Source organism: Diceros bicornis, chromosome 17, assembly GCF_020826845.1.
Source record: "Diceros bicornis minor isolate mBicDic1 chromosome 17, mDicBic1.mat.cur, whole genome shotgun sequence".
NCBI lineage: Eukaryota > Metazoa > Chordata > Mammalia > Perissodactyla > Rhinocerotidae > Diceros > Diceros bicornis.
The window spans coordinates 12,753,312-12,771,269 of NC_080756.1; the positions used below are offsets into that span (position 1 = coordinate 12,753,312).

The 17,958-nt window shown below is 45.0% G+C and overlaps 1 protein-coding gene across 2 annotated transcripts; it reads right to left on the minus strand.

Annotated features, from left to right (window-relative positions):
* Nucleotides 1–864: 864 nt before the first annotated feature.
* On the minus strand, nucleotides 865–17,525 carry RAB5B (RAB5B, member RAS oncogene family). 2 transcript variants are annotated; one of them, XM_058557980.1, is made up of 6 exons: nucleotides 17,446–17,525; nucleotides 6,553–6,815; nucleotides 5,074–5,225; nucleotides 4,681–4,803; nucleotides 3,792–3,885; nucleotides 865–3,455 (listed from the first exon to the last, which is right to left on the minus strand). In XM_058557980.1, exons 2-6 carry the CDS (start codon nucleotides 6,713–6,715, stop codon nucleotides 3,340–3,342), a joined length of 648 nt encoding a protein of 215 aa, XP_058413963.1. In that variant the 5' UTR covers nucleotides 6,716–6,815; nucleotides 17,446–17,525; the 3' UTR covers nucleotides 865–3,339. The 2 variants fall into 2 exon arrangements, with proteins under 2 accessions (XP_058413963.1, XP_058413962.1); XM_058557979.1 differs by lacking the exon at nucleotides 17,446–17,525 and having other exon boundaries at nucleotides 865–1,263; nucleotides 3,318–3,455.
* Between the last annotated feature and the right edge of the window lie 433 nt (nucleotides 17,526–17,958).

Here is a 17,958-nt window from a genome sequence, read left to right on the forward strand (position 1 = left end):
GCAGATCTAGGAGAAATTTTCCTGTTGCGGTGGAAGCCACATGATCAGTCAAAAATGCTAAGGCAGTAATTTTTTTTTTAACCTTCTTTAGGTCATGGTCTCCTTAGTAATAAGGCAATGGACCCTCTCCCTAGAGACATGCACATAAATTTTTGCATAATACTTCGAAGGATTCACAAATACCACCTCTCCCTCCAATCTCATCAGTTGTCTTTCCACAGGTCCATAGACTCCCTCTTATATATATACACTCTATTAAAAGGCCTAAAAAAATAAGCTAGGGTCAGACTTTTTTTTTTTTTTGTGAGGAAGATCAGCCCTGAGCTAACATCTGTGCTAATCCTCCTCTTTTTACTGAGGAAGACTGGCTCTGAGCTAACATCTATTGCCAATCCTCCTCCTTTTTCTTCCCCAAAGCCCCAGTAGATAGTTCTATGTCATAGGTGCACATCCTTCTAGTTGCTGTATGTGGGACACGGCCTCAGCATGGCTGGAGAAGCGGTGCATCAGTGCGTGCCCGGGATCCGAACCCCGGGCCACCAGTAGCGGAGCGAGTGCATTTAACCACTACGCACTTAACCGCTAAGCACTGGGCCGGCCCCTAGGGTCAGACTTGATGAGCTCTCTAGTGGCGTGGGAATAGGAGTGATTAAACAGCAATAAAGAGGCTATTTTCCAAATTGGGTTATCTCACTATTCAAGAAAAGATTAAAAGGAATAAGGAGGTACTAAGATGCAGGGGCGGGGGGTATGTTTCTGATTCAATGAAACATTATTGTGTGCCCTTTCTTCCAAATTTCTTGTATCAGACACACAAATAGCAAAAAATAAATAAATAAAAAAGAAAGAAGCAACACTCCAATACACTTTTTTTTTTCCTTTTTTACTTACATTAAATACATCGGTAAATCAGCAGTCGCATTCTGTTACCACGATTGTTATGTTGGGAGAGGAAGAAAGGGGAAAAAAGGCAAATGCTTTCTTAAAAGCTAAAAAAAAAAAAAAAGGGACACCCCCTCTTAAAAAAATCATCAGAAGAAAAAAATGAAGAGCTGGGAAATAAAAACTAAGATCCCCAAGCCCAACAGAGCTCAAAGGAAAGCAGAAGAGCTGGTAAGAAGTAGAAGGAAGGCAGCAGATAGGCCTAGAAGCTAAGGCCAATCCTGTTCCTAAGGGGGGTGGGGGAGGGGACAAGAAGCCTGGAGAAATGGTTTCCCAGCCCCAATGCAATGAAACATCTTCACTCCTGCTCCACGGGGAAAGCTGCAAAGAGAAAGAACTTCATTTCTAAGAGACTTAAGAGAGCAGCCATCCTAGTTCTTCCACTGGTAAGAATGCACTGCGTGCTTTTAGGGGCTAGTGGGTGCTGGGAAAGGAAGGGGAAAATGTATGTGTTTCAGGGCCACGGGAACTAAGGCTGCCCCTGGAAAAGGAAGGGAATTGAGGCCCTTAGGCCCTACACTGGGTCCTTCAGAATCTCAGCTGCTCTGGGACAGAAGGCAGTCTGCAAGCCAAAAGGGCAGAAAGATGCCAATCCTAGGTCACTGACGCCTCTCCTATCTTACTTCCCCCAATTTTCCCAAAACTCTGGGCTGGAACAAAAAGAAATTTAGAGTTCTCTCTTGCCTTGATGGCTTCCCAAAGACATCCTAAAATACCTAATGAGGAATGTGAAGAGAGGCTAGAGATTTAGAAAGGACCAATGTCCTCTGGTGATATGAGACAGCTGTGAGGGACCTTCAGTGCCCGTTGTTCCCTGTCCACAGGAACAGGTGTTTTGATATAAGGGGGCCACAAGTAAACCTCTGTGGTACAGCCCCTAGTGGTACATGGATTAAACCACTGGTTACATGGGGGGTGGGTATGAAGATAAGCACAGAGGGACTAAACTGATGATACTAACAAAGGAGAAAAGAAGTAGGGTGTGATGGGAGGTGGGGGACAGAACAGACTGTACAGTGGGAATAAAGATCATACCTATTTACAGGGAAGTAAAAAAGACATGGTAATGGGTGGATCAAACTGAATGTGAACCTGGGAAAGGACAGAAAATTCCTCTCTCTGGCCCAGCTCCTCTTGGTTCCTCTACCCTGGCCTGCACTATCCTGAGACCACTCTCCAGCTGCTCAGTTAATTCCCCAGGAAAGGCAAAGCTATACCCAAGAGCTAGGATGGCAAGAATATAGGTTAAGAATCAGAGTTGGAGGAAGCTAGCAGTGGAGATTGGGCTTGAGTAGCTGCCACTGGTCCTCTTCTCTACAGCCCCTCCCAAACCTCATGTACACCTCAGATTCCATTTAATTAAAAAGGTGAGAGGGCAGGTAAATCAATCAAAACCTCCATAAAACAAGTATCCCAACTGAACTACCATCAATTAAAGTGCAAACTGCAGGGGATATAGTGGCTGGGGCTGAGGCCATCTAAAGGCCAGAGAGGAAAAAAATGCATATGTATAAATCAGAGGATGGATATCAGAAATTGGTCCCTCCTCTGATTAGATCACAGCAGAGCCAAAGATGCAGGCAACCAGTGAAGATTCTTTGGAGGACTCTGGGGTCCAGAGTCTCCCCCACTGTGGGGGAGAAGCTACCTAAGAGGCTGGGTGAGGGGAAACTAGGCCTTGGAAGAGTTCTAGAGCCACAGATGACACTGCATCTCCACCTCCGCCCAGTTAGCTAACAACACGACTCCCATCTGTTGCCCAAGAGCTTGCCTTCCCATTCTCAGCTCTACCTAGAAACACCCTCCACAAGGCCAACTCATGGATACTGCAGTGTTTTCAAATATGGGAAACTCCAACCAAATAAAAACAAAAAGGAAATGTTTCCTTACTCTCTCTTGCTTTGAGCCTTACTCTCCCCCAGGGCCCTTAATGTGACTGAACTGGAAACCTCCTTCCTCAGTTCCTGGGTTCACCACCTTCTCCATCCTGGGGAGAGGAGGAAAAGGGGATCAAGAACAGGGATTGACCAAAAGCAGAAGGGGAAAGGGCAGGAGACAAAAAATGTTTTCTGAAAAAATGGGGAGGAGGAGGAAAAATAAGTAGGTCACTGTCTTGCATCTATAATACAAAGTGAAGAAAGTTTGTTTTGGAAGGTAAGTCCTGGGGGGGTCTGACCCCCAAGCCCCAGAGTAGGGGTAGGAGGCCAGTGGCAACAGCTGCCTGGTGTTGGTTGCTGAAGCGTTAAAAAGTGCCATGACGGAGCTGTCAGGAGGCAGCCCTTGGGAGCCAGGGCTCAGTGTGCTGTTACCGTAGGGGCTGTGTGCTGAGGGGTGGGGATGGAGGTTATTTCTTAGCTCTCGTGCTAGCTCCATACTTGTTTGCTGCTAGCGACCCCCTCAGTTGCTACAACACTGGCTCTTGTTCTGCTGGGACTGCTCATGGAGATCCACAACCCGGATTCGGCCTGCTGCACCCCCTGGATTCTGGGGTTCACTCTTTGGCAACTTCTTAGCTAGAGATAAAAAGAGAAGGGAACAAAGTATGGTAGATTTTACTCCTCCCCCTAAAAGACTCCCCCCCATTGAGTGGGGGAGAATTAGAGGGGAAAGGGGAAATATGAGAAATTAAAAGAATGTTCTGAAGAGGAGACTGTTTGTAAACTACATTGAAGACGAGGGGGTTTAAGCTGCAGCCAAAGGATGGAGGTCACGATGGAAAGTTAAGGTATTTCCATACCTAAAGTTTTCACAAGAGGAGACACTCCCATCCATCCTTATGACTTGGGTTAGTGATCTTGCCTAGAGGCAAGGGAAGAAGACAGGAAGACTTCAGGCTGCTGTGACCTTACCTATTGCCAGGAAGAGGTCGTTCACGTTCATAGCTGTCTTGGCTGAAGTCTCCATAAACAATAAGCTGTTGTCATCTGCATACGCCTGGGCCTCCTGCAAGGGGTGGGGTGTAGTGGTGCTCAGAATGTAGGGCAGGAACAAATACTGCCTTTCCGCTCCCATGTAGCACCACTTGGCAATATGCTAGGTTCCCTCCCCTTAACTGTCCCTGGTCCCAAATTTTGGTGACGACTCCCTCAAGGATAACCCATGGTTTAGACCACTTAATCCAACAAACAGATGCCAGGAATCTTTTTTTTTTTGTGAGGAGATCAGCCCTGTGCTAACATCTGCCAATCCTCCTCTTTTTTTTTTTTGCTGAGGAAGACTGGCCCTGGGCTAACATCCATGCCCATCTTCCTCCACTTTATATGGGACGCTGCCACAGCATGGCTTGCCAAGTACTGCATCGGTGCACGCCCGGGATCCGAACTGGCGAACCCTGGGCCGCCGCAGCGGAACCTGCGCACTTAACCGCTTGTGCCACCAGGCCAGCCCTGATGCCAGGAATCTTAATTATGGGGGAGAAGATAAGTTGGTTGGAGCTTTTGGGTTCTGACACTTGAATAGTCCCTTACCTCAAATTTAATTGCTCCCTCCTTCCTGTTTCACACTGGTACCCCCACAGCTGGTATTCCCCTACCCCTCTGCTCTGGAATTTTCTTCTGACTCCTCTAAAATCTCCTGCATGTCATTATGGTCACAGTGTTGTGGTATTTAACTTGGTGCAGAACTGGGGAATGAGATGATGAAAGTCTTCAGATGAGGCTTTCCGAGAGGACAGGTTTGGATAAGAGGTCCCAAGCACAGAGAGAGTGTGTTAGAGAGGGACTCTGTAGGCCATCTTACTTCATACTCCACCATGCGCTTGTTGGCCAGGTCAGCTTTGTTCCCCGCCAGGGCAATAACGATGCTGGGACTGGCCTGTCGCTGTAGTTCTTTTACCCATGTCTTTGCTCGGGCGAAGGTTTCCTAGGAAAACATGAGGAAAAGAATGAGTGGGCTGGAATGACTGCCAATCTAGGCCAATTACCTTCAAAACCCAGTCTCAAAACTCACCTCTTCTAGGCGGCCTTCCCTCACTGAAACCACCTGTCTCTGATCATTCATTACCTCTGTCTTCTCAGCACTTGGAAGCATAATTTGTACTCTTATTTTGCTATTTCAAGAACTGGTTTTCTCTTCCCCACCTAATTTAATTCCTATAAATAAAAGCAAGGATAATCTTCTCAGCTCACTTACCTGATTAGTAATGTCATAAACCACAATTGCAGCTTGGGCACCTCTGTAGTACATGGGGGCCAAGCTATGGTATCGCTCCTGCCCAGCTGTATCCCAGATCTCAAACTTGACTGTTGTGTCATCTAGACAAACAGACTGGGTGAGGAAGGCCGCTGTGGATGAGATAACGAAAGAGAAGTTGTAACTGGGAGGATGAATGGGAACACCCCACCTCCCTTCAAAATATCTCCAGTCTCAGTCTAAGACCAGTCATGACCCAGGCCATTCACCTACAAGAAAAGGTTTAACGATCGCCTTCTTATATATAGGTCCTGGAACCAGCACTAAGACTGCTCTTGGCTAAATCCTTCCTGCCAGAAGTTTCTCTAGCTAAGGAATGGGGGCACATCATAAGCTATGAGGGATAAAAAGAAGAACTGGCACTTATACCAGAGTCATCCCTCTTCTAACCAAAACAGAGGAATAAGAGATAACAACAGAGATCATAAGCTTCAGATAAAAGTTACATCAAGAATTGATTAGAAGGGCCGCCCCGTGGTGGCTTAGTGGTTAAGTGCGCATGCTCCGCTACTGGCAGCCCGGGTTCGGATCCCGGGTGCACACCAACGCACCGATTCTCTGGCCATGCTGAGGCCGCGTCCCACATGCAGCAACTAGAAGGATGTGCAACTATGACATATGACTATCTACTGGGGCTTTGGGGAAATAAATAAATAAAATTAAAAAAAAAATTGATTAGAAGATTTTAAAGCTTGATGGGAGGTCCCACCATCATCAATATTATTTGGCTGTTACTTTTTCATATAATCTTCTGCTGGTCCAAGAACAAGGTGACCAGTAAAAGCGAGGAAGAAGTAACATGGGAGTTCTCATAAAAGATTCTTTATTGAATTAACACACTATCTTGGGGGTAGTGGCAGGAAGAAGGTAGCAAATGCGGGAAAGGCAAATGCTCTTTATCTTTTGTATTTAGTTCCAGCCTCTCTTTTTCCAGGTATGTGCACCAGAATCATATAAGGAGCTTTTCCAAACATACATGTCTACACTGCCACCAACCTCATTCTACCTCTAATACTAATCAGTAGATTTAGGGTAGAGCCCAAGCATGCATTGGATGAAAATGCTCCCCGCCGTGATGGTAATGTACATCTTTGATTACGAATCCCTGCTCCAAACCAATCCTGCTCAAGATGACAGTCAACTGAATGCCACTGGGATTAAGATGAGAGTGGGAGGAGAAAGACTGAGATAAAGAATTAGTGATTTTCTTGGTGTGCGAAGGTCAACTTTTCTAACTTTCTTCTAGGAAGCAAGAGGATGAACATATACTTGCTTTTTGGCATTATGGCACTTTTTTTCTGTTTTATAAAGGATTTCCATTATGGGGAGCTAAGAGGGCCAGCTCCACAATCAGGTCCCTAGATCTCCCTTCAAAAGCCATACTAAGCATTGAACCTCTTCCTTCCCTGAGGTACTCACCTCCAATGGTGCTCTCTTGGTACTCATGGAACTGCCCTTTGACAAAACGTAATACCAGGCTAGACTTCCCCACTGCAGATTCACCCAGCAGGACCAATTTGAACTGGCATATTTTGCTGGCTTGGGGCTGCCCATTGGGCCTGGCTGTGCTTCTGCTAGTCATGGCTAGATTATCAGAGTGGGAAAGGGTGGAGGGAGGGGGATGCCACAAAGCGGCAAAGGGGGGAGGGGGGAGGGGAGGGGACTTCCAAGCTTCAATAGTCCTGCAAGAAAAAAAGTAGGTAAAATTAAACACAGGGCCATTGCAGCTACAACCACTTTTTAGAGAAAGGATAGAATCTCTTCATTTCTTTGCTCCTATGAGGAGGTAACTTAAAATTATCCTTTTTAAAAAAAATTTTTTTTAAGCTTCAGTGCATGGTTGTGTATCCTAGTTGTTAGTTTTTAGTTCTCTATGTGAGCCGCACGCAGGATGACAACTGACAGACAGGTGGTGTGCTTCCACGACTGGGAAACGAACGTGGGCAGTGGCAGTGAGAGCACCAAATATTAACTACTAGACCATCAGGGCTGGCTCCAAAATCATCCATTTTTTAAAAAATGGATTAAAAAAAAAACATTAAAAGGTTATACCACTGAGAGGGTCCCAGGCAGCTGACACTCAGTGCTAAGAGTGGGGAACAATAAAATAAGAATTATATCTGAAGTAGAGTTTGCCCTACCATATAATCCCCAACTGCCAAGAGAGCTGAAATAGAGACTGAAAACTGTGTGAGTTTTTAATCTCCTACTAATTCCCCACCAGGTCTTCAAAGAACGGCAAATTGATCAATTTTTAGTTGGCCTGAAGAACACCCAGATCCACCAATAAGTACCCTAGATCCTCAGTATCTCCTTGGTATCCTGGTGCTGGTTCCACCCCCCAGGCCCCTGCTCCCACTTTTCGAGCTTTCAAAATGAGAGATTCACCCCAGGGGTGTGGGATAAGAGTCACCCTAAGGGTAGAGGGGTAGCTTCTGGTTCTGTGTGCTTAATAATGACCAGTCTTCTTGATATTTCTGAAAATCTAACCAGGGTCCAACTGCCAGAAAATCTATCCTTTCTGATTTCTTCTCAAAGGTGAGTAGAGAAACACAACCAACAGACCACATTCAGTATCAACTCTTTCACTTTGCTTCTGCCATCTCTTGGAGTCTGAAAGTCTATCAAGTCTAAGAGTCAGTAGGCTTGACCTACTCTCAACTTGCAGCTGTCTTCCTGGTGCCTAGGGATTAGATTACCCTCCACACTGAAGAGGCCTAACAGCTCTACCCCTCCAAATTAGAGGCAGAGAAAGGTGTACCTTCCAAACACATGCAGGAGTCTCCAGAGGATGTTATAGGGGATAAGTCTTCAAGCAATAAGTATTTCATGAAAGAATAAACTGAATCACCTTTCTACTTTCCAAGAGGCTATGAAAGCTGGTAGTGGAGGAGACAGACAAAGAGAGAAGTTGGGACTTGAAGAGTCTAATCATCCAAACCTGAATATATTTCATCATCCTGACCCTAAGGGGAGAGGAACCATGAGATCCCAAGAAGAGTTAGCATGATCGGAGCATGCAAAACCTCTCTCCAAAACCTAAGCCTTGCTTGGGTTGTACCTTGCTTGTTCAAACTAACCTTTCCCTTCTTCAAGGTTGATCCTAGTGACCCCAGGGCCGGCCCAGCGGCGTAGCGGTTAATTCCGCGCGCTCCGCTGCTGGCGGCCCGGGTTCGGATCCCGGGTGCGCACCAACACACCGCTTGTCAGGCCACGCTGTGGCGGCGTCCCATATAAAGTGGAGGAAGAGGGGTGTGGATGTTAGCTCAGGGCCAGTCTTCTTCGGCAAAAAAAAGAGGAGGACTGGCATGGATGCTAGCTCAGGGCTGATCTTCCTTACACACACAAAAAAATCCTAGTGACCCCACAAACATCATACTCTATGGCATAAGTGGGGAAACATTATTTTGTCATTATAGCAAGCTGATTTGGAGCCAAATCAGGATTAAAAATTTCTGCAATCCTAGTAAAAACATAAAAGACAGTAAAATCATACAGGAGGCAGTGCAAAGGAACAAAGGCCATGGAATCCAATTCAGTGGGTTTATTTTAAAGTTTTGCTTACTAGCTGTGAACCTTTGGGCAAGTTACTAAATCTGTCCATTCGTTTCCTTATCTGTAAAAAGGGATAATAGCCTTATGAGCATCTACTTCATAAAGCTGTTGTGGGGAATAAATGAGATAATAAATACAAAGAACTTAAATAAGTATTTGACAAAAAGTGCTAAATGAATATTGAGCTACTAATCTCATTATTAATATGACATCAAGAAAATTTCTCTGTCCAAGCCTTACCTTCCACCTTTACAAAATGGAATAGCTACCTCATGGAGTGACTATAAGGATTAAGTGAAAGATGTGTTTAGCGTAGTGCTAATAAATAAGACAGATATTGTTATTTAGCGGCCTTGATTGATAGAAAAGATCAATTTAATATATTAAAGTATATCTCAACATTAGTTATCAATATATTCCTAAAAAGCAGCCATGATATGAAAGAGGTAGAGAAAAAAACAGAAAAAGCAAAAACGTAAAGAGGACATTAACAAAGGAATGAGATAGAAGTGAGAATTCAGAAAAGTCCCAAAGGAGACTAGATTAAGACAGAAGAATGTAACAAATCAGTCTGATCCTACTGGGAATTTTGTAGTCCCCTAGGCCAGAGTCCTAACAATCCAGATACACATGTGCCATTTTGTGATGAAGTTTTCATTGGTCTACGATGAAATGATGAAAATAAAGACGATTTAGGAAGTTTTTCTTAAAGCTAAATTATTCAATTTTAAAAGAGTATACTTTATAACAAGATTTCTAACTTAGTATCAATTTTCTTAGTATCAGTTTTCTCTCAAAGGTAAATACATATATTGCATGGGAAAACCTCTAAGACCTATTGTTAAGCAAAAAAAAAAAAAAAGTTTTAGAACAAAACACCTGGTTGGATCCTATTTCTGTAAAACAAAACAAAATCCTGAATAGAGGGGCCAGCCCGGTGGCATAGCGGTTAAGTTCATGCACTCCGCTTCGGGGAGCTGGGGTTTGTGGGTTTGGATCCCGGGTGCAGACCTGCGCACCGCTTATCAAGCCATGCTGTGGCAGGTGTCCCACATATAAAGTAGAGGAAGATTGGCACAGATGTTAGGCCAGGGCAGATCTTCCTCAGCAAAAAGAGGAGAATTGGCAACGGATGTTAGCTCAGAGCTAATCTTCCTCGAATGAATGAATGAACAAATAAACAAACAAACTAATAAATAAATATCCTGCACAGAAAAAGGTACGGAAGGATACATACCTATCTGTTAACAGCACCTCTGAGGAGAGTGGTACTGAGAAGGGTGGTATGTGAAAGATTCAGATTATTTCATTCTATATAATTCTTTCTTTTTTAACAGAAAATATATATTTTCAAAGTTTTCTAAATAACTTTTTTTAATGCTTTTAAAAAAATAATGGTGTTGATAGGCAATAGTAAGCTTTCTAAATATCCTTATGTGGAAAAATAAAAACCCCCAAATTTGAATTAATTGGTCCATGAAATCCAAAAATCTGGGAACCAGTGCTGCAAGAAATCAGTATTAATTAGCTTCTTAACCACTAGGCATAGTTCTTTAGCTCTTTTCATCCTCAGACCGTTAGAGCAGTGTTTCTCAAACTGTGGGCTGTAGGCCAGTAGTGACCTTGAAATCACTTGGTGGATCATGATCAGTATATTTAAAAAAAGAACAAAAAACATCAGGTGTTGCAAATAATAAGCATTAAGAATCATTTTGTGAAAATGTTTCACTTGTGTGTATATGTACACACACTGAGTTATGATGTAAAATGTTTTTTTAATGAGTTGTGATCAAAAAAAGTTTAAAACAGATTGCTTTGGAGAGGCCTGACACTGAAAGATGGGTTGGTAGGGATGGGAGGAAGTACAGTCTCTGACCAGCCTATAGGCTATGGTTACTACTAAAGCACTTCTGGATGAAATTAAGATGAGGGCTGAATATAGCTCTCCAGGGGTCAGAGGATTCTCCAACTCTGCTACTAAAACAATGGAGCAATTACGAAAATGGGAAACCAAACTAGACAGAGGCAGTTCCATGCAGTGGTAAGGGCTTTGGAATCAGGCAATCCTGAGTCTTAGTCTCTGCTTTTCCAGTTAATCCCCTATGATCTTAGGCTACTTACTCCCTTTGCCATTCTGAGCCCCAGCTTCCTTATCTATAAAGATCTTGGAGGCAGGGATAGGTGAAAGTAGCAAAGAACAGAATTTGAATTCTATTTCAAAGTTCTGGGTACATTTAAGAAATTAGTTTCTCTTAGGGCTTCTCAGCATCTGTGAGGATGAATTTTTTTTCTTTTTTTGGGATGAGGAAGATTGGCCCTGAGCTAACATCCGTGCCCATCCTCCTCTATTTTGTATGTGGGACACCACCACAGCATGACTTGATGAGTGGTGTGTAGGACAGTGCCTGGGATCCAAACCTGCGAACCCTTTGCCACCAAAGTGGAGCGTGAGAACTTAACCACCATGCCACTGGGCAGGCCCCTGGATGAATTATTTTCAAAAACATATTTATGTGGTACTTCATACACGTTGTTTCATAGGAAAAAAGGATAGGCCATCATACCTCTACACTTTAAAACAGAACACAGATGACACAATAGGAAAAGAAAACCCTACAAACGATAAGCTGATCAAGTTTCCTTTAGTTGACATACATATACTATACTCTTAAGAAATAACAGGAAAAGTTTCTTCGACTTACTCCCTCACATTTTTATCTATTTCAAAGCATGTGATCCAAGGGGCAGAAAACTAAGCCTCAATGTTACTATTCTACAATATGAAAACACGCGAGTTAGAATGGACTGAATTCATGGGCAGATGCCTGGGAAAACAGTAGGGAGTTGGATAAGTGGGAGGATAGGAAACAGTCACAGACACACTCAGGTTGCAAAGCCCTTGTCACTAACCCCTACAGAGGGTAAGTCAAGCCAGAACCCAGACACAATCAGAAAACTTTCTTGCTACTAAGCAACCTTGGGTTGTCAGATTAGAAAAGACTACCTCCCACCCCAATGTGTCACCTCAAGAATATGTCCTGTCTTTCCTGTTCACAGTAATTGATGCGCTGCCTATCTCTGTGCCTTGATCTTTAATCTCAAAATGTTTATAAGTGTATCATGTTTTCTGTGTAATAACTAGACTTTCAAAAGATCAGGTGTACAGAAATGAAATAATATGTATAAGACTCATTTGATTTCTTCCCTATTCTGGTGGTGATTTTTTTGCTCAGAGTTGACACTGGGCAAATGATCCATTCCAAGGCAAAAAATAAACCATAGCCAGTCAAGTTGGTGTAATGATCATTACCTTCTAACCTGAGGCAAAAAAAGAGAGGAGGTTATTCCCTTCAACCCTTTCAGGTCAGAAGAGAAGAAATCAGATTTAACTTCCCTTAGAAGTGGAGCTCCACGGGAATGGCTCATCAAATGACCACTAACTAGGGAAGACTGAGGCTTGACCATGGCATCAGCCTGCTGGGGAGAGGGAGGGGGAAGACAAAGGGGCAAGTTCTTTAGTGTGAGCAGCTCTCCCAGCAGCACAGGAAAATATGAATAGGAAAGGTTTCTTAGCCTGCTGATCCCAGCTAAAGCAAGACTCCATTCCTTAGTCCCCCTTCCACTTGGTAGCTTTTCGTCCCTATGCCAACTACACACAAAACCTCCAGAAGTCTGTCACCTATCAATAGAGACTGAGTTCCAGGTATCTAGCCCCTGGACAGCCCACTCCCAAATATCAGCCCTATAAGGTCACTTTGCTAGATAAAAGGCAGTCTAGAGGTCACCTAGTCCAGTCTCTGTATTTTACAGTGAGGAAACTGAGGCAAATAAAAATAATCAACTTGCCAGGTTACCCTGGCAACCATACCTCTGAAGTAAGCAGGAGCTTCTGAACTGAGTTCTGCCTCTATTCAGTTTAAGTATTTCCTTTGGGACTAAAAACAAGTTAGGAAGACCTAGGTCTTCCCTGGGAACTGGGATCCAGTCCCATGGCCTTCTGACAGAAAGACTCACTCATTACTATGGCTCTCTAGAAGGTCTTGACCAACCCCAGCCAGGACAGTTGCAACAGGAGCAATTCAATGGAAGGTGATAGGGAGAGAAGTGTTAACTTTTGCAGGATTCAATAGGCCTTGGGGTTAATGTGAGAGATTTATTGAGTAGGGAAGATAGGGCAGAAGCTAGTAAATACCTTCAACTCTCCAACTTTGTTTTGACCCAAAATTACCAGAATCTTGGACTGAGAGTTCCACTATTTGGCTCAGCTCTTTCATCGTGTTGACCCAATGTTAACCAATGAGTCACTGGCTTAAATGCGAGTCCTTCCACTTCCTGCCTTCTCCCTTATATTTCCCCAAGAGGCAAAAAGCATACTTATCTCTTACCAGCATGGTAGTACAAACTCCCTATTATTGACCTAGGAAAGATTGGAATGCCCTTCCCCACTGTCTGCCTAGCAAACTCCTAATGCATCTTTAAGGCCAGCTCAAATGTCACCTTCTCTGTGAAATTGCATAATTACCCTCTCACCTCAGCAGAATTCATCACTGATACCTCTGGGTCCCATAGTATTAAGACTGTATTTCTATCACAGCATTTATTACATTATATGAGTTAATTGTTTGTATCTGCCTGCTCTGCTAAACTATGAACTTCTCAGTAAGTGTGACTTTTTTTTTTTGAGATCAGCCCTGTGCTAACATCTACCAATCCTCCTCTTTTTTTTGCTGAGGAAGACTGGCCCTGGGCTAACATCCACACCTGTCTTCCTCCACTTTATATGGGACGCCACCACAGCATGGCTTGCCAAGCACTGCGTTGGTGTGCGCCCAGGATCCGAATCAGCGAACCCCGGGCCGCTGCAGTGGAGCGCGTGCACCCAACCACTTGTGCCACCGGGCCGGCCCCATATGTGACTATTTTTTATGTCATCTTGAATCTCCAGAGCAGAGCACAGTGCCTGGCCCCTAGTAAGTGTTCATTAAATGCTCCCTAAATTAATTAAGACCAAAGCTATCCTGCTTTCCTCCTCCATCTACTCCTCCCCCCTGTGCCATCTGGATAGATTCTTACTCAGTTCCATTTGGGAATGTTTTTAACAGGCCTCAGAGAACCAAATCTCTTCCTTTCTTCTTTGTGACCTCCCTTGGATGGAGGGCCCTCTTGGGACCCAACCCACAAGGTACTGTTGCAACTCACATGGGCTAACTGCTTTTCCTGTCACCCGTTACTATGCCTCAGATGGCCTAATCACACCAAATATGTGGCCCTCCCACCCTAACACTGAAGCAACTGTGGCTAAAAAACAAAGTTCCCCGAATTTTTGGTTGATGTTAAGTGTTTAAAAAACTTTGGGTCATTATTTCTGTTAATTCCTGAACTTGAGAAACACAAGTTAAAGAAAAAAAAAAATCATACCACCACAGAGCTAGAGGACACTCTGAAAAGGTACCCAGTGCCCCTAACAGAAGCTACAACCTGGCCCAGAAATCTGCACACGCTTTGCTCACCTGGGTGGCTCCTTACTCAGCTCAGTTACTGTTCAGTCAATGACCAAATCTTTCCTAAAACACTCTTGGGAAATGGGAGTGTATTGTGTAGGGTTTTAAGGTATCCTTCCTCCTAAAGCGCTGTTGCATTTCCTTATTTTAAGTTCATGGTCTCACACTTTGGTTACTTTCCAATCTGAAATGCCTTGGGATTAGAGAGCAGGCTATATACTTGTTTCTCCTACCCTATGCCTCCTCAGAAGTCAAATTCGTATCAATGCATACAAACAAGCAAACTATAGAAGACCAATCCTTGCTCATGGGCAAAATAAGAGGTAGAAGACATGAGGTATGACTTCAAGGGCAATGGGAAAACCCTCTTCTCCAAATATATTTTTGTAACTCCAGGTCTATGTTTGAAATTCTATATTGATAATTCCACTCCTCAGCTCCCTCTTAAGAAGCAAAAACTCGGGCCGGCCCGGTGGCTTAGTGGTTAAAGTGAGCGTGCTCCACTGCTGGCGACCCGGGTTCGGATCCCGGGCTCGCACCGACGCGCTGCTTCTCTGGCCATGCTGAGGCCGCGTCCCACATACAGCAACTAGAAGGATGTGCAGCTATGACACACAACTATCTACTGGGGCTTTGGGGGAAAAAATAAATAAATAAAAATCTTAAAAAAAAAAAAAAAAGAAGCAAAAACTCTTGGAAGAATTAATACTTTAAGTGACTATTTGTTACTTACACCTTAATATGGAGCGATTCCAGATCATTTCTTGAAGGTAGGCTTTGAGTAAGGGGAAGGTGGAAAAGACAAAAGGGATGTACAGAAGAAAGGGATAGGATACCACCAAGATGTAGAAAATGGCAAAGCCTAGAGAAGATTAAGAACACACACATACATCTACACAGTATTTCTAGGACTGGCTTTGCAGGAGAGAAATTAAAGCTCCTGGGGGGACAACATATCGAGGTTTCTGAGTGCACTGTACAAAGGCTGGGCACATTACAGGGTTTCTAAGGCCAGGAAGGACAGATTCAGTTAATAAGGTGGTAGTATGAAATGTCCCAGCTGTACTGAGCTTTAGAGGAAAACCAATTTCAAATCCAGAGAAACTTGGGAGCTTCTCCTATCACTACAGAAAGACAGATACAGGTGCCCCTTAGGAGAATCATCATCTTCTTTTGGGATAATGGAAGGACAGTCATATAATCTGAACATGCAGAGACCATGAACCAGAAGATAGAGGTCTCAAATTCCTCACTTTAGCAGAGATGCTAATAATTCTCCCAAACAAAATGATTCACCCCAATGCTTCTTTCCTGCCATAAAAGAGAAAAAAGTTTTGGCCATCTATTTGGACATTTCCTAGGATACCCAGTGCACAACTGGGGTGTGTGTGTGTATTTAAGGAGGTGAGAGATAACACAGAGCAGAGCTCTCTATTGGTTGAATTCGATAGAAGCAAGACAAAATGAACCATGAAAGGAACACAGTAAATAAGAGAGTATCATCCTAGAAGGGAAAACTGTGAAAAGAATGAGAAACCAGAGTTTGGTGAGAACATGAAAACAGAATTGCCTTTAGTGGCGCATCCCCCAAAGCGAAGCAAGATTATTCTGATCTGCTATCTCTTATCTCTGACCTTTCTCAATGAAATATAATGAGTGAGGTATGTGTGGGAGGATTTGCACTTTTTACACTTCTGTACAGCTTGAATATTTTAAAATATGTACATATTACTTTTGTAATTAAGAAGAAATGTAGTTATAAAATACAGTGGTATAAAAGGGAAAAAGGAGGAAGTAAAATAAGAGAAAATGCAATAAGCTCCAATCTATGGGGGACTACGGAGGTCAGCAGACCATTAAAAATATATGTGAGGAGGGGACTCCTGTGCCTTGGTAATCCAGCTTCCTTTTCTCTACTCATCCCCTTCCCAAGTGCCTCGCTGTTTGACCCAACTTTCCAATAGCACAGAAACCTGGGCTCCTAAAGAAGTGGACAAAGAACAGAGGTGATGCCAACCTTCTGGAATGGAATTTCTCACTCTTCCCCAAATCCCTTCCTCAGTGATATCACCTCATAGTTCCAGGCTTGGTTCCACCTAACCATTACCTGCCTGGGAAGTACCCAAGTCTGCGTCCCACAAAAGTTTCACCAACTGTGGTCAGAAGATCTCTTGATGGCTGGGGATCCCTGAGCCCCTTTCCAGTGCAGATAATGAAATCGCTGATTCCCCCAGAGATGGTATCCACTAGAGACCACATTATTAAGTGGCAAAGAAACGGACAAACATCCCTCAAACCCAACTTCTTAGGTTTTTCACAGGACATGAAACAGTAGGTAAGACGCACACAGAGACTGCAGCCTAACCCAGCTGAGGCCAAGGGAAAGTGTAGGGGCTGAGTTTGGAACAGTCACAGAAAAAAAAAATGACATTGTCTTCACTGGCTACCCCGGGAGTACCAAAAAACTTCAAGTTACCACATCTCAACACGAATGGGAACAAAAGAGTGGGTACTCCCAAGACCCAGAGCCTCCAGCCCACCCTTCAGCATTCCCAGAAGCTCCGATAACTGACACCAGGCCCTGCTTCCATTTCCCCAACTACCTTAGCTTCTAGATCACGAGAGCTCTCTTCGTTTGCCTCAGTTCTCCCTCACTGAACCCAAATCCCTCTCGGCTCAACTGTGGGGCGTAGTTATTTTTATAACAGTCACTTTCCCTGAAAAGAATGCCTCTTACCCAGCTAAGAACCCTTCTCCGGCCCTTCCAGTGAGACACCTCAGGGACCTCTTACCCAGCTAAGAACCCTTCTCCGGCCCTTCCAGTGAGACACCTCAGGGAGCCCCAGCCCGGTTACCCTCGGGGCCCGGGCGTCAGGTCTGACCCCTCCTCACCTCCCGGCAAATGGGCTTACCTCACCGCCGCCCCGTCCCTTTCCCAGCTCCTCCCTCTTCGGCGCTGCTCAATGAGGCCTGCCCCTGCCCTCACACCAGCCCCGGGCCTCCCGCGCCGGCCCCAGCCCGGCCGCCCACAGAACCCGGCCGCCTCCCAGACTCACCAACTTTGCGCTCCCAGCCCGCCCGGCCCCCTCCTCAGCGCCCCCATTAGGCCTGCCGGGGCCCGGCCCCCTTCTCCCCTCTCCAGTGGGCCGCTCTAGCCCCTCGCTGAGGCCCAGACCCGCCTCTGCTCTCGGGCCAGGCCGCTCTCCTCTCGCGGGCGCCTCCACCCCTGCCCTTGCGGGCTCCATCACCCCGGTACCTGGGGCTCCGTCTCCCCCGTCGGGCCCAAGCCTGTGTCGAACAGACAAACAGCTACGGCTCAACCAAACCCTCCTGCCCCTCCTCCTCCTCCTCGCCCTGGGCGGGGGCCCCAGCCAGTAGCACGATTACCCGCCTACCACCAAGGGTGGGCTATGTGCGCCCTAATCCGCCAATCCTCTGGAGAAGGGCGGGTCTCTTTCGGGGCTGTCACCAACGAGTACGAGCAACGGACTCGACAGGCGGGGCCCCAGACCAATAAGGAGAGGGAACCCTTGATGATGGATAGGGTGAGGAGCCATAAAAGCGCGAGCTCCCCGAGGCAGGGGGCGGTACACTGTTGACAGGCGTATTTAGCAACCAATAACATCTCGACACCCTCATGACCCCGCCTTTTGACTCATAAACATCTAATCAGGTGAGTAATGGGGGCGGGTCAAAGGGAAACTTTAACCAGTACTGCGAAAATTCAGGGCTTGAATGGCAGGCAAGGCGGGGCTGAAAGAGGCCTTAG

Coding starts and splice junctions, on each gene's coding strand:
- RAB5B (XM_058557980.1), bottom strand. CDS start 6,715: ATGACTAGCAGAAGCACAGCCAGGCCCAATGGGCAGCCCCAAGCCAGC. Junction 5,226..6,552: donor CCAAGAGAGCACCATTGGAG/GTGAGTACCTCA, acceptor TCTCATCCACAG/CGGCCTTCCTCACCCAGTCT. Junction 4,804..5,073: donor TTTATGACATTACTAATCAG/GTAAGTGAGCTG, acceptor ATGTTTTCCTAG/GAAACCTTCGCCCGAGCAAA.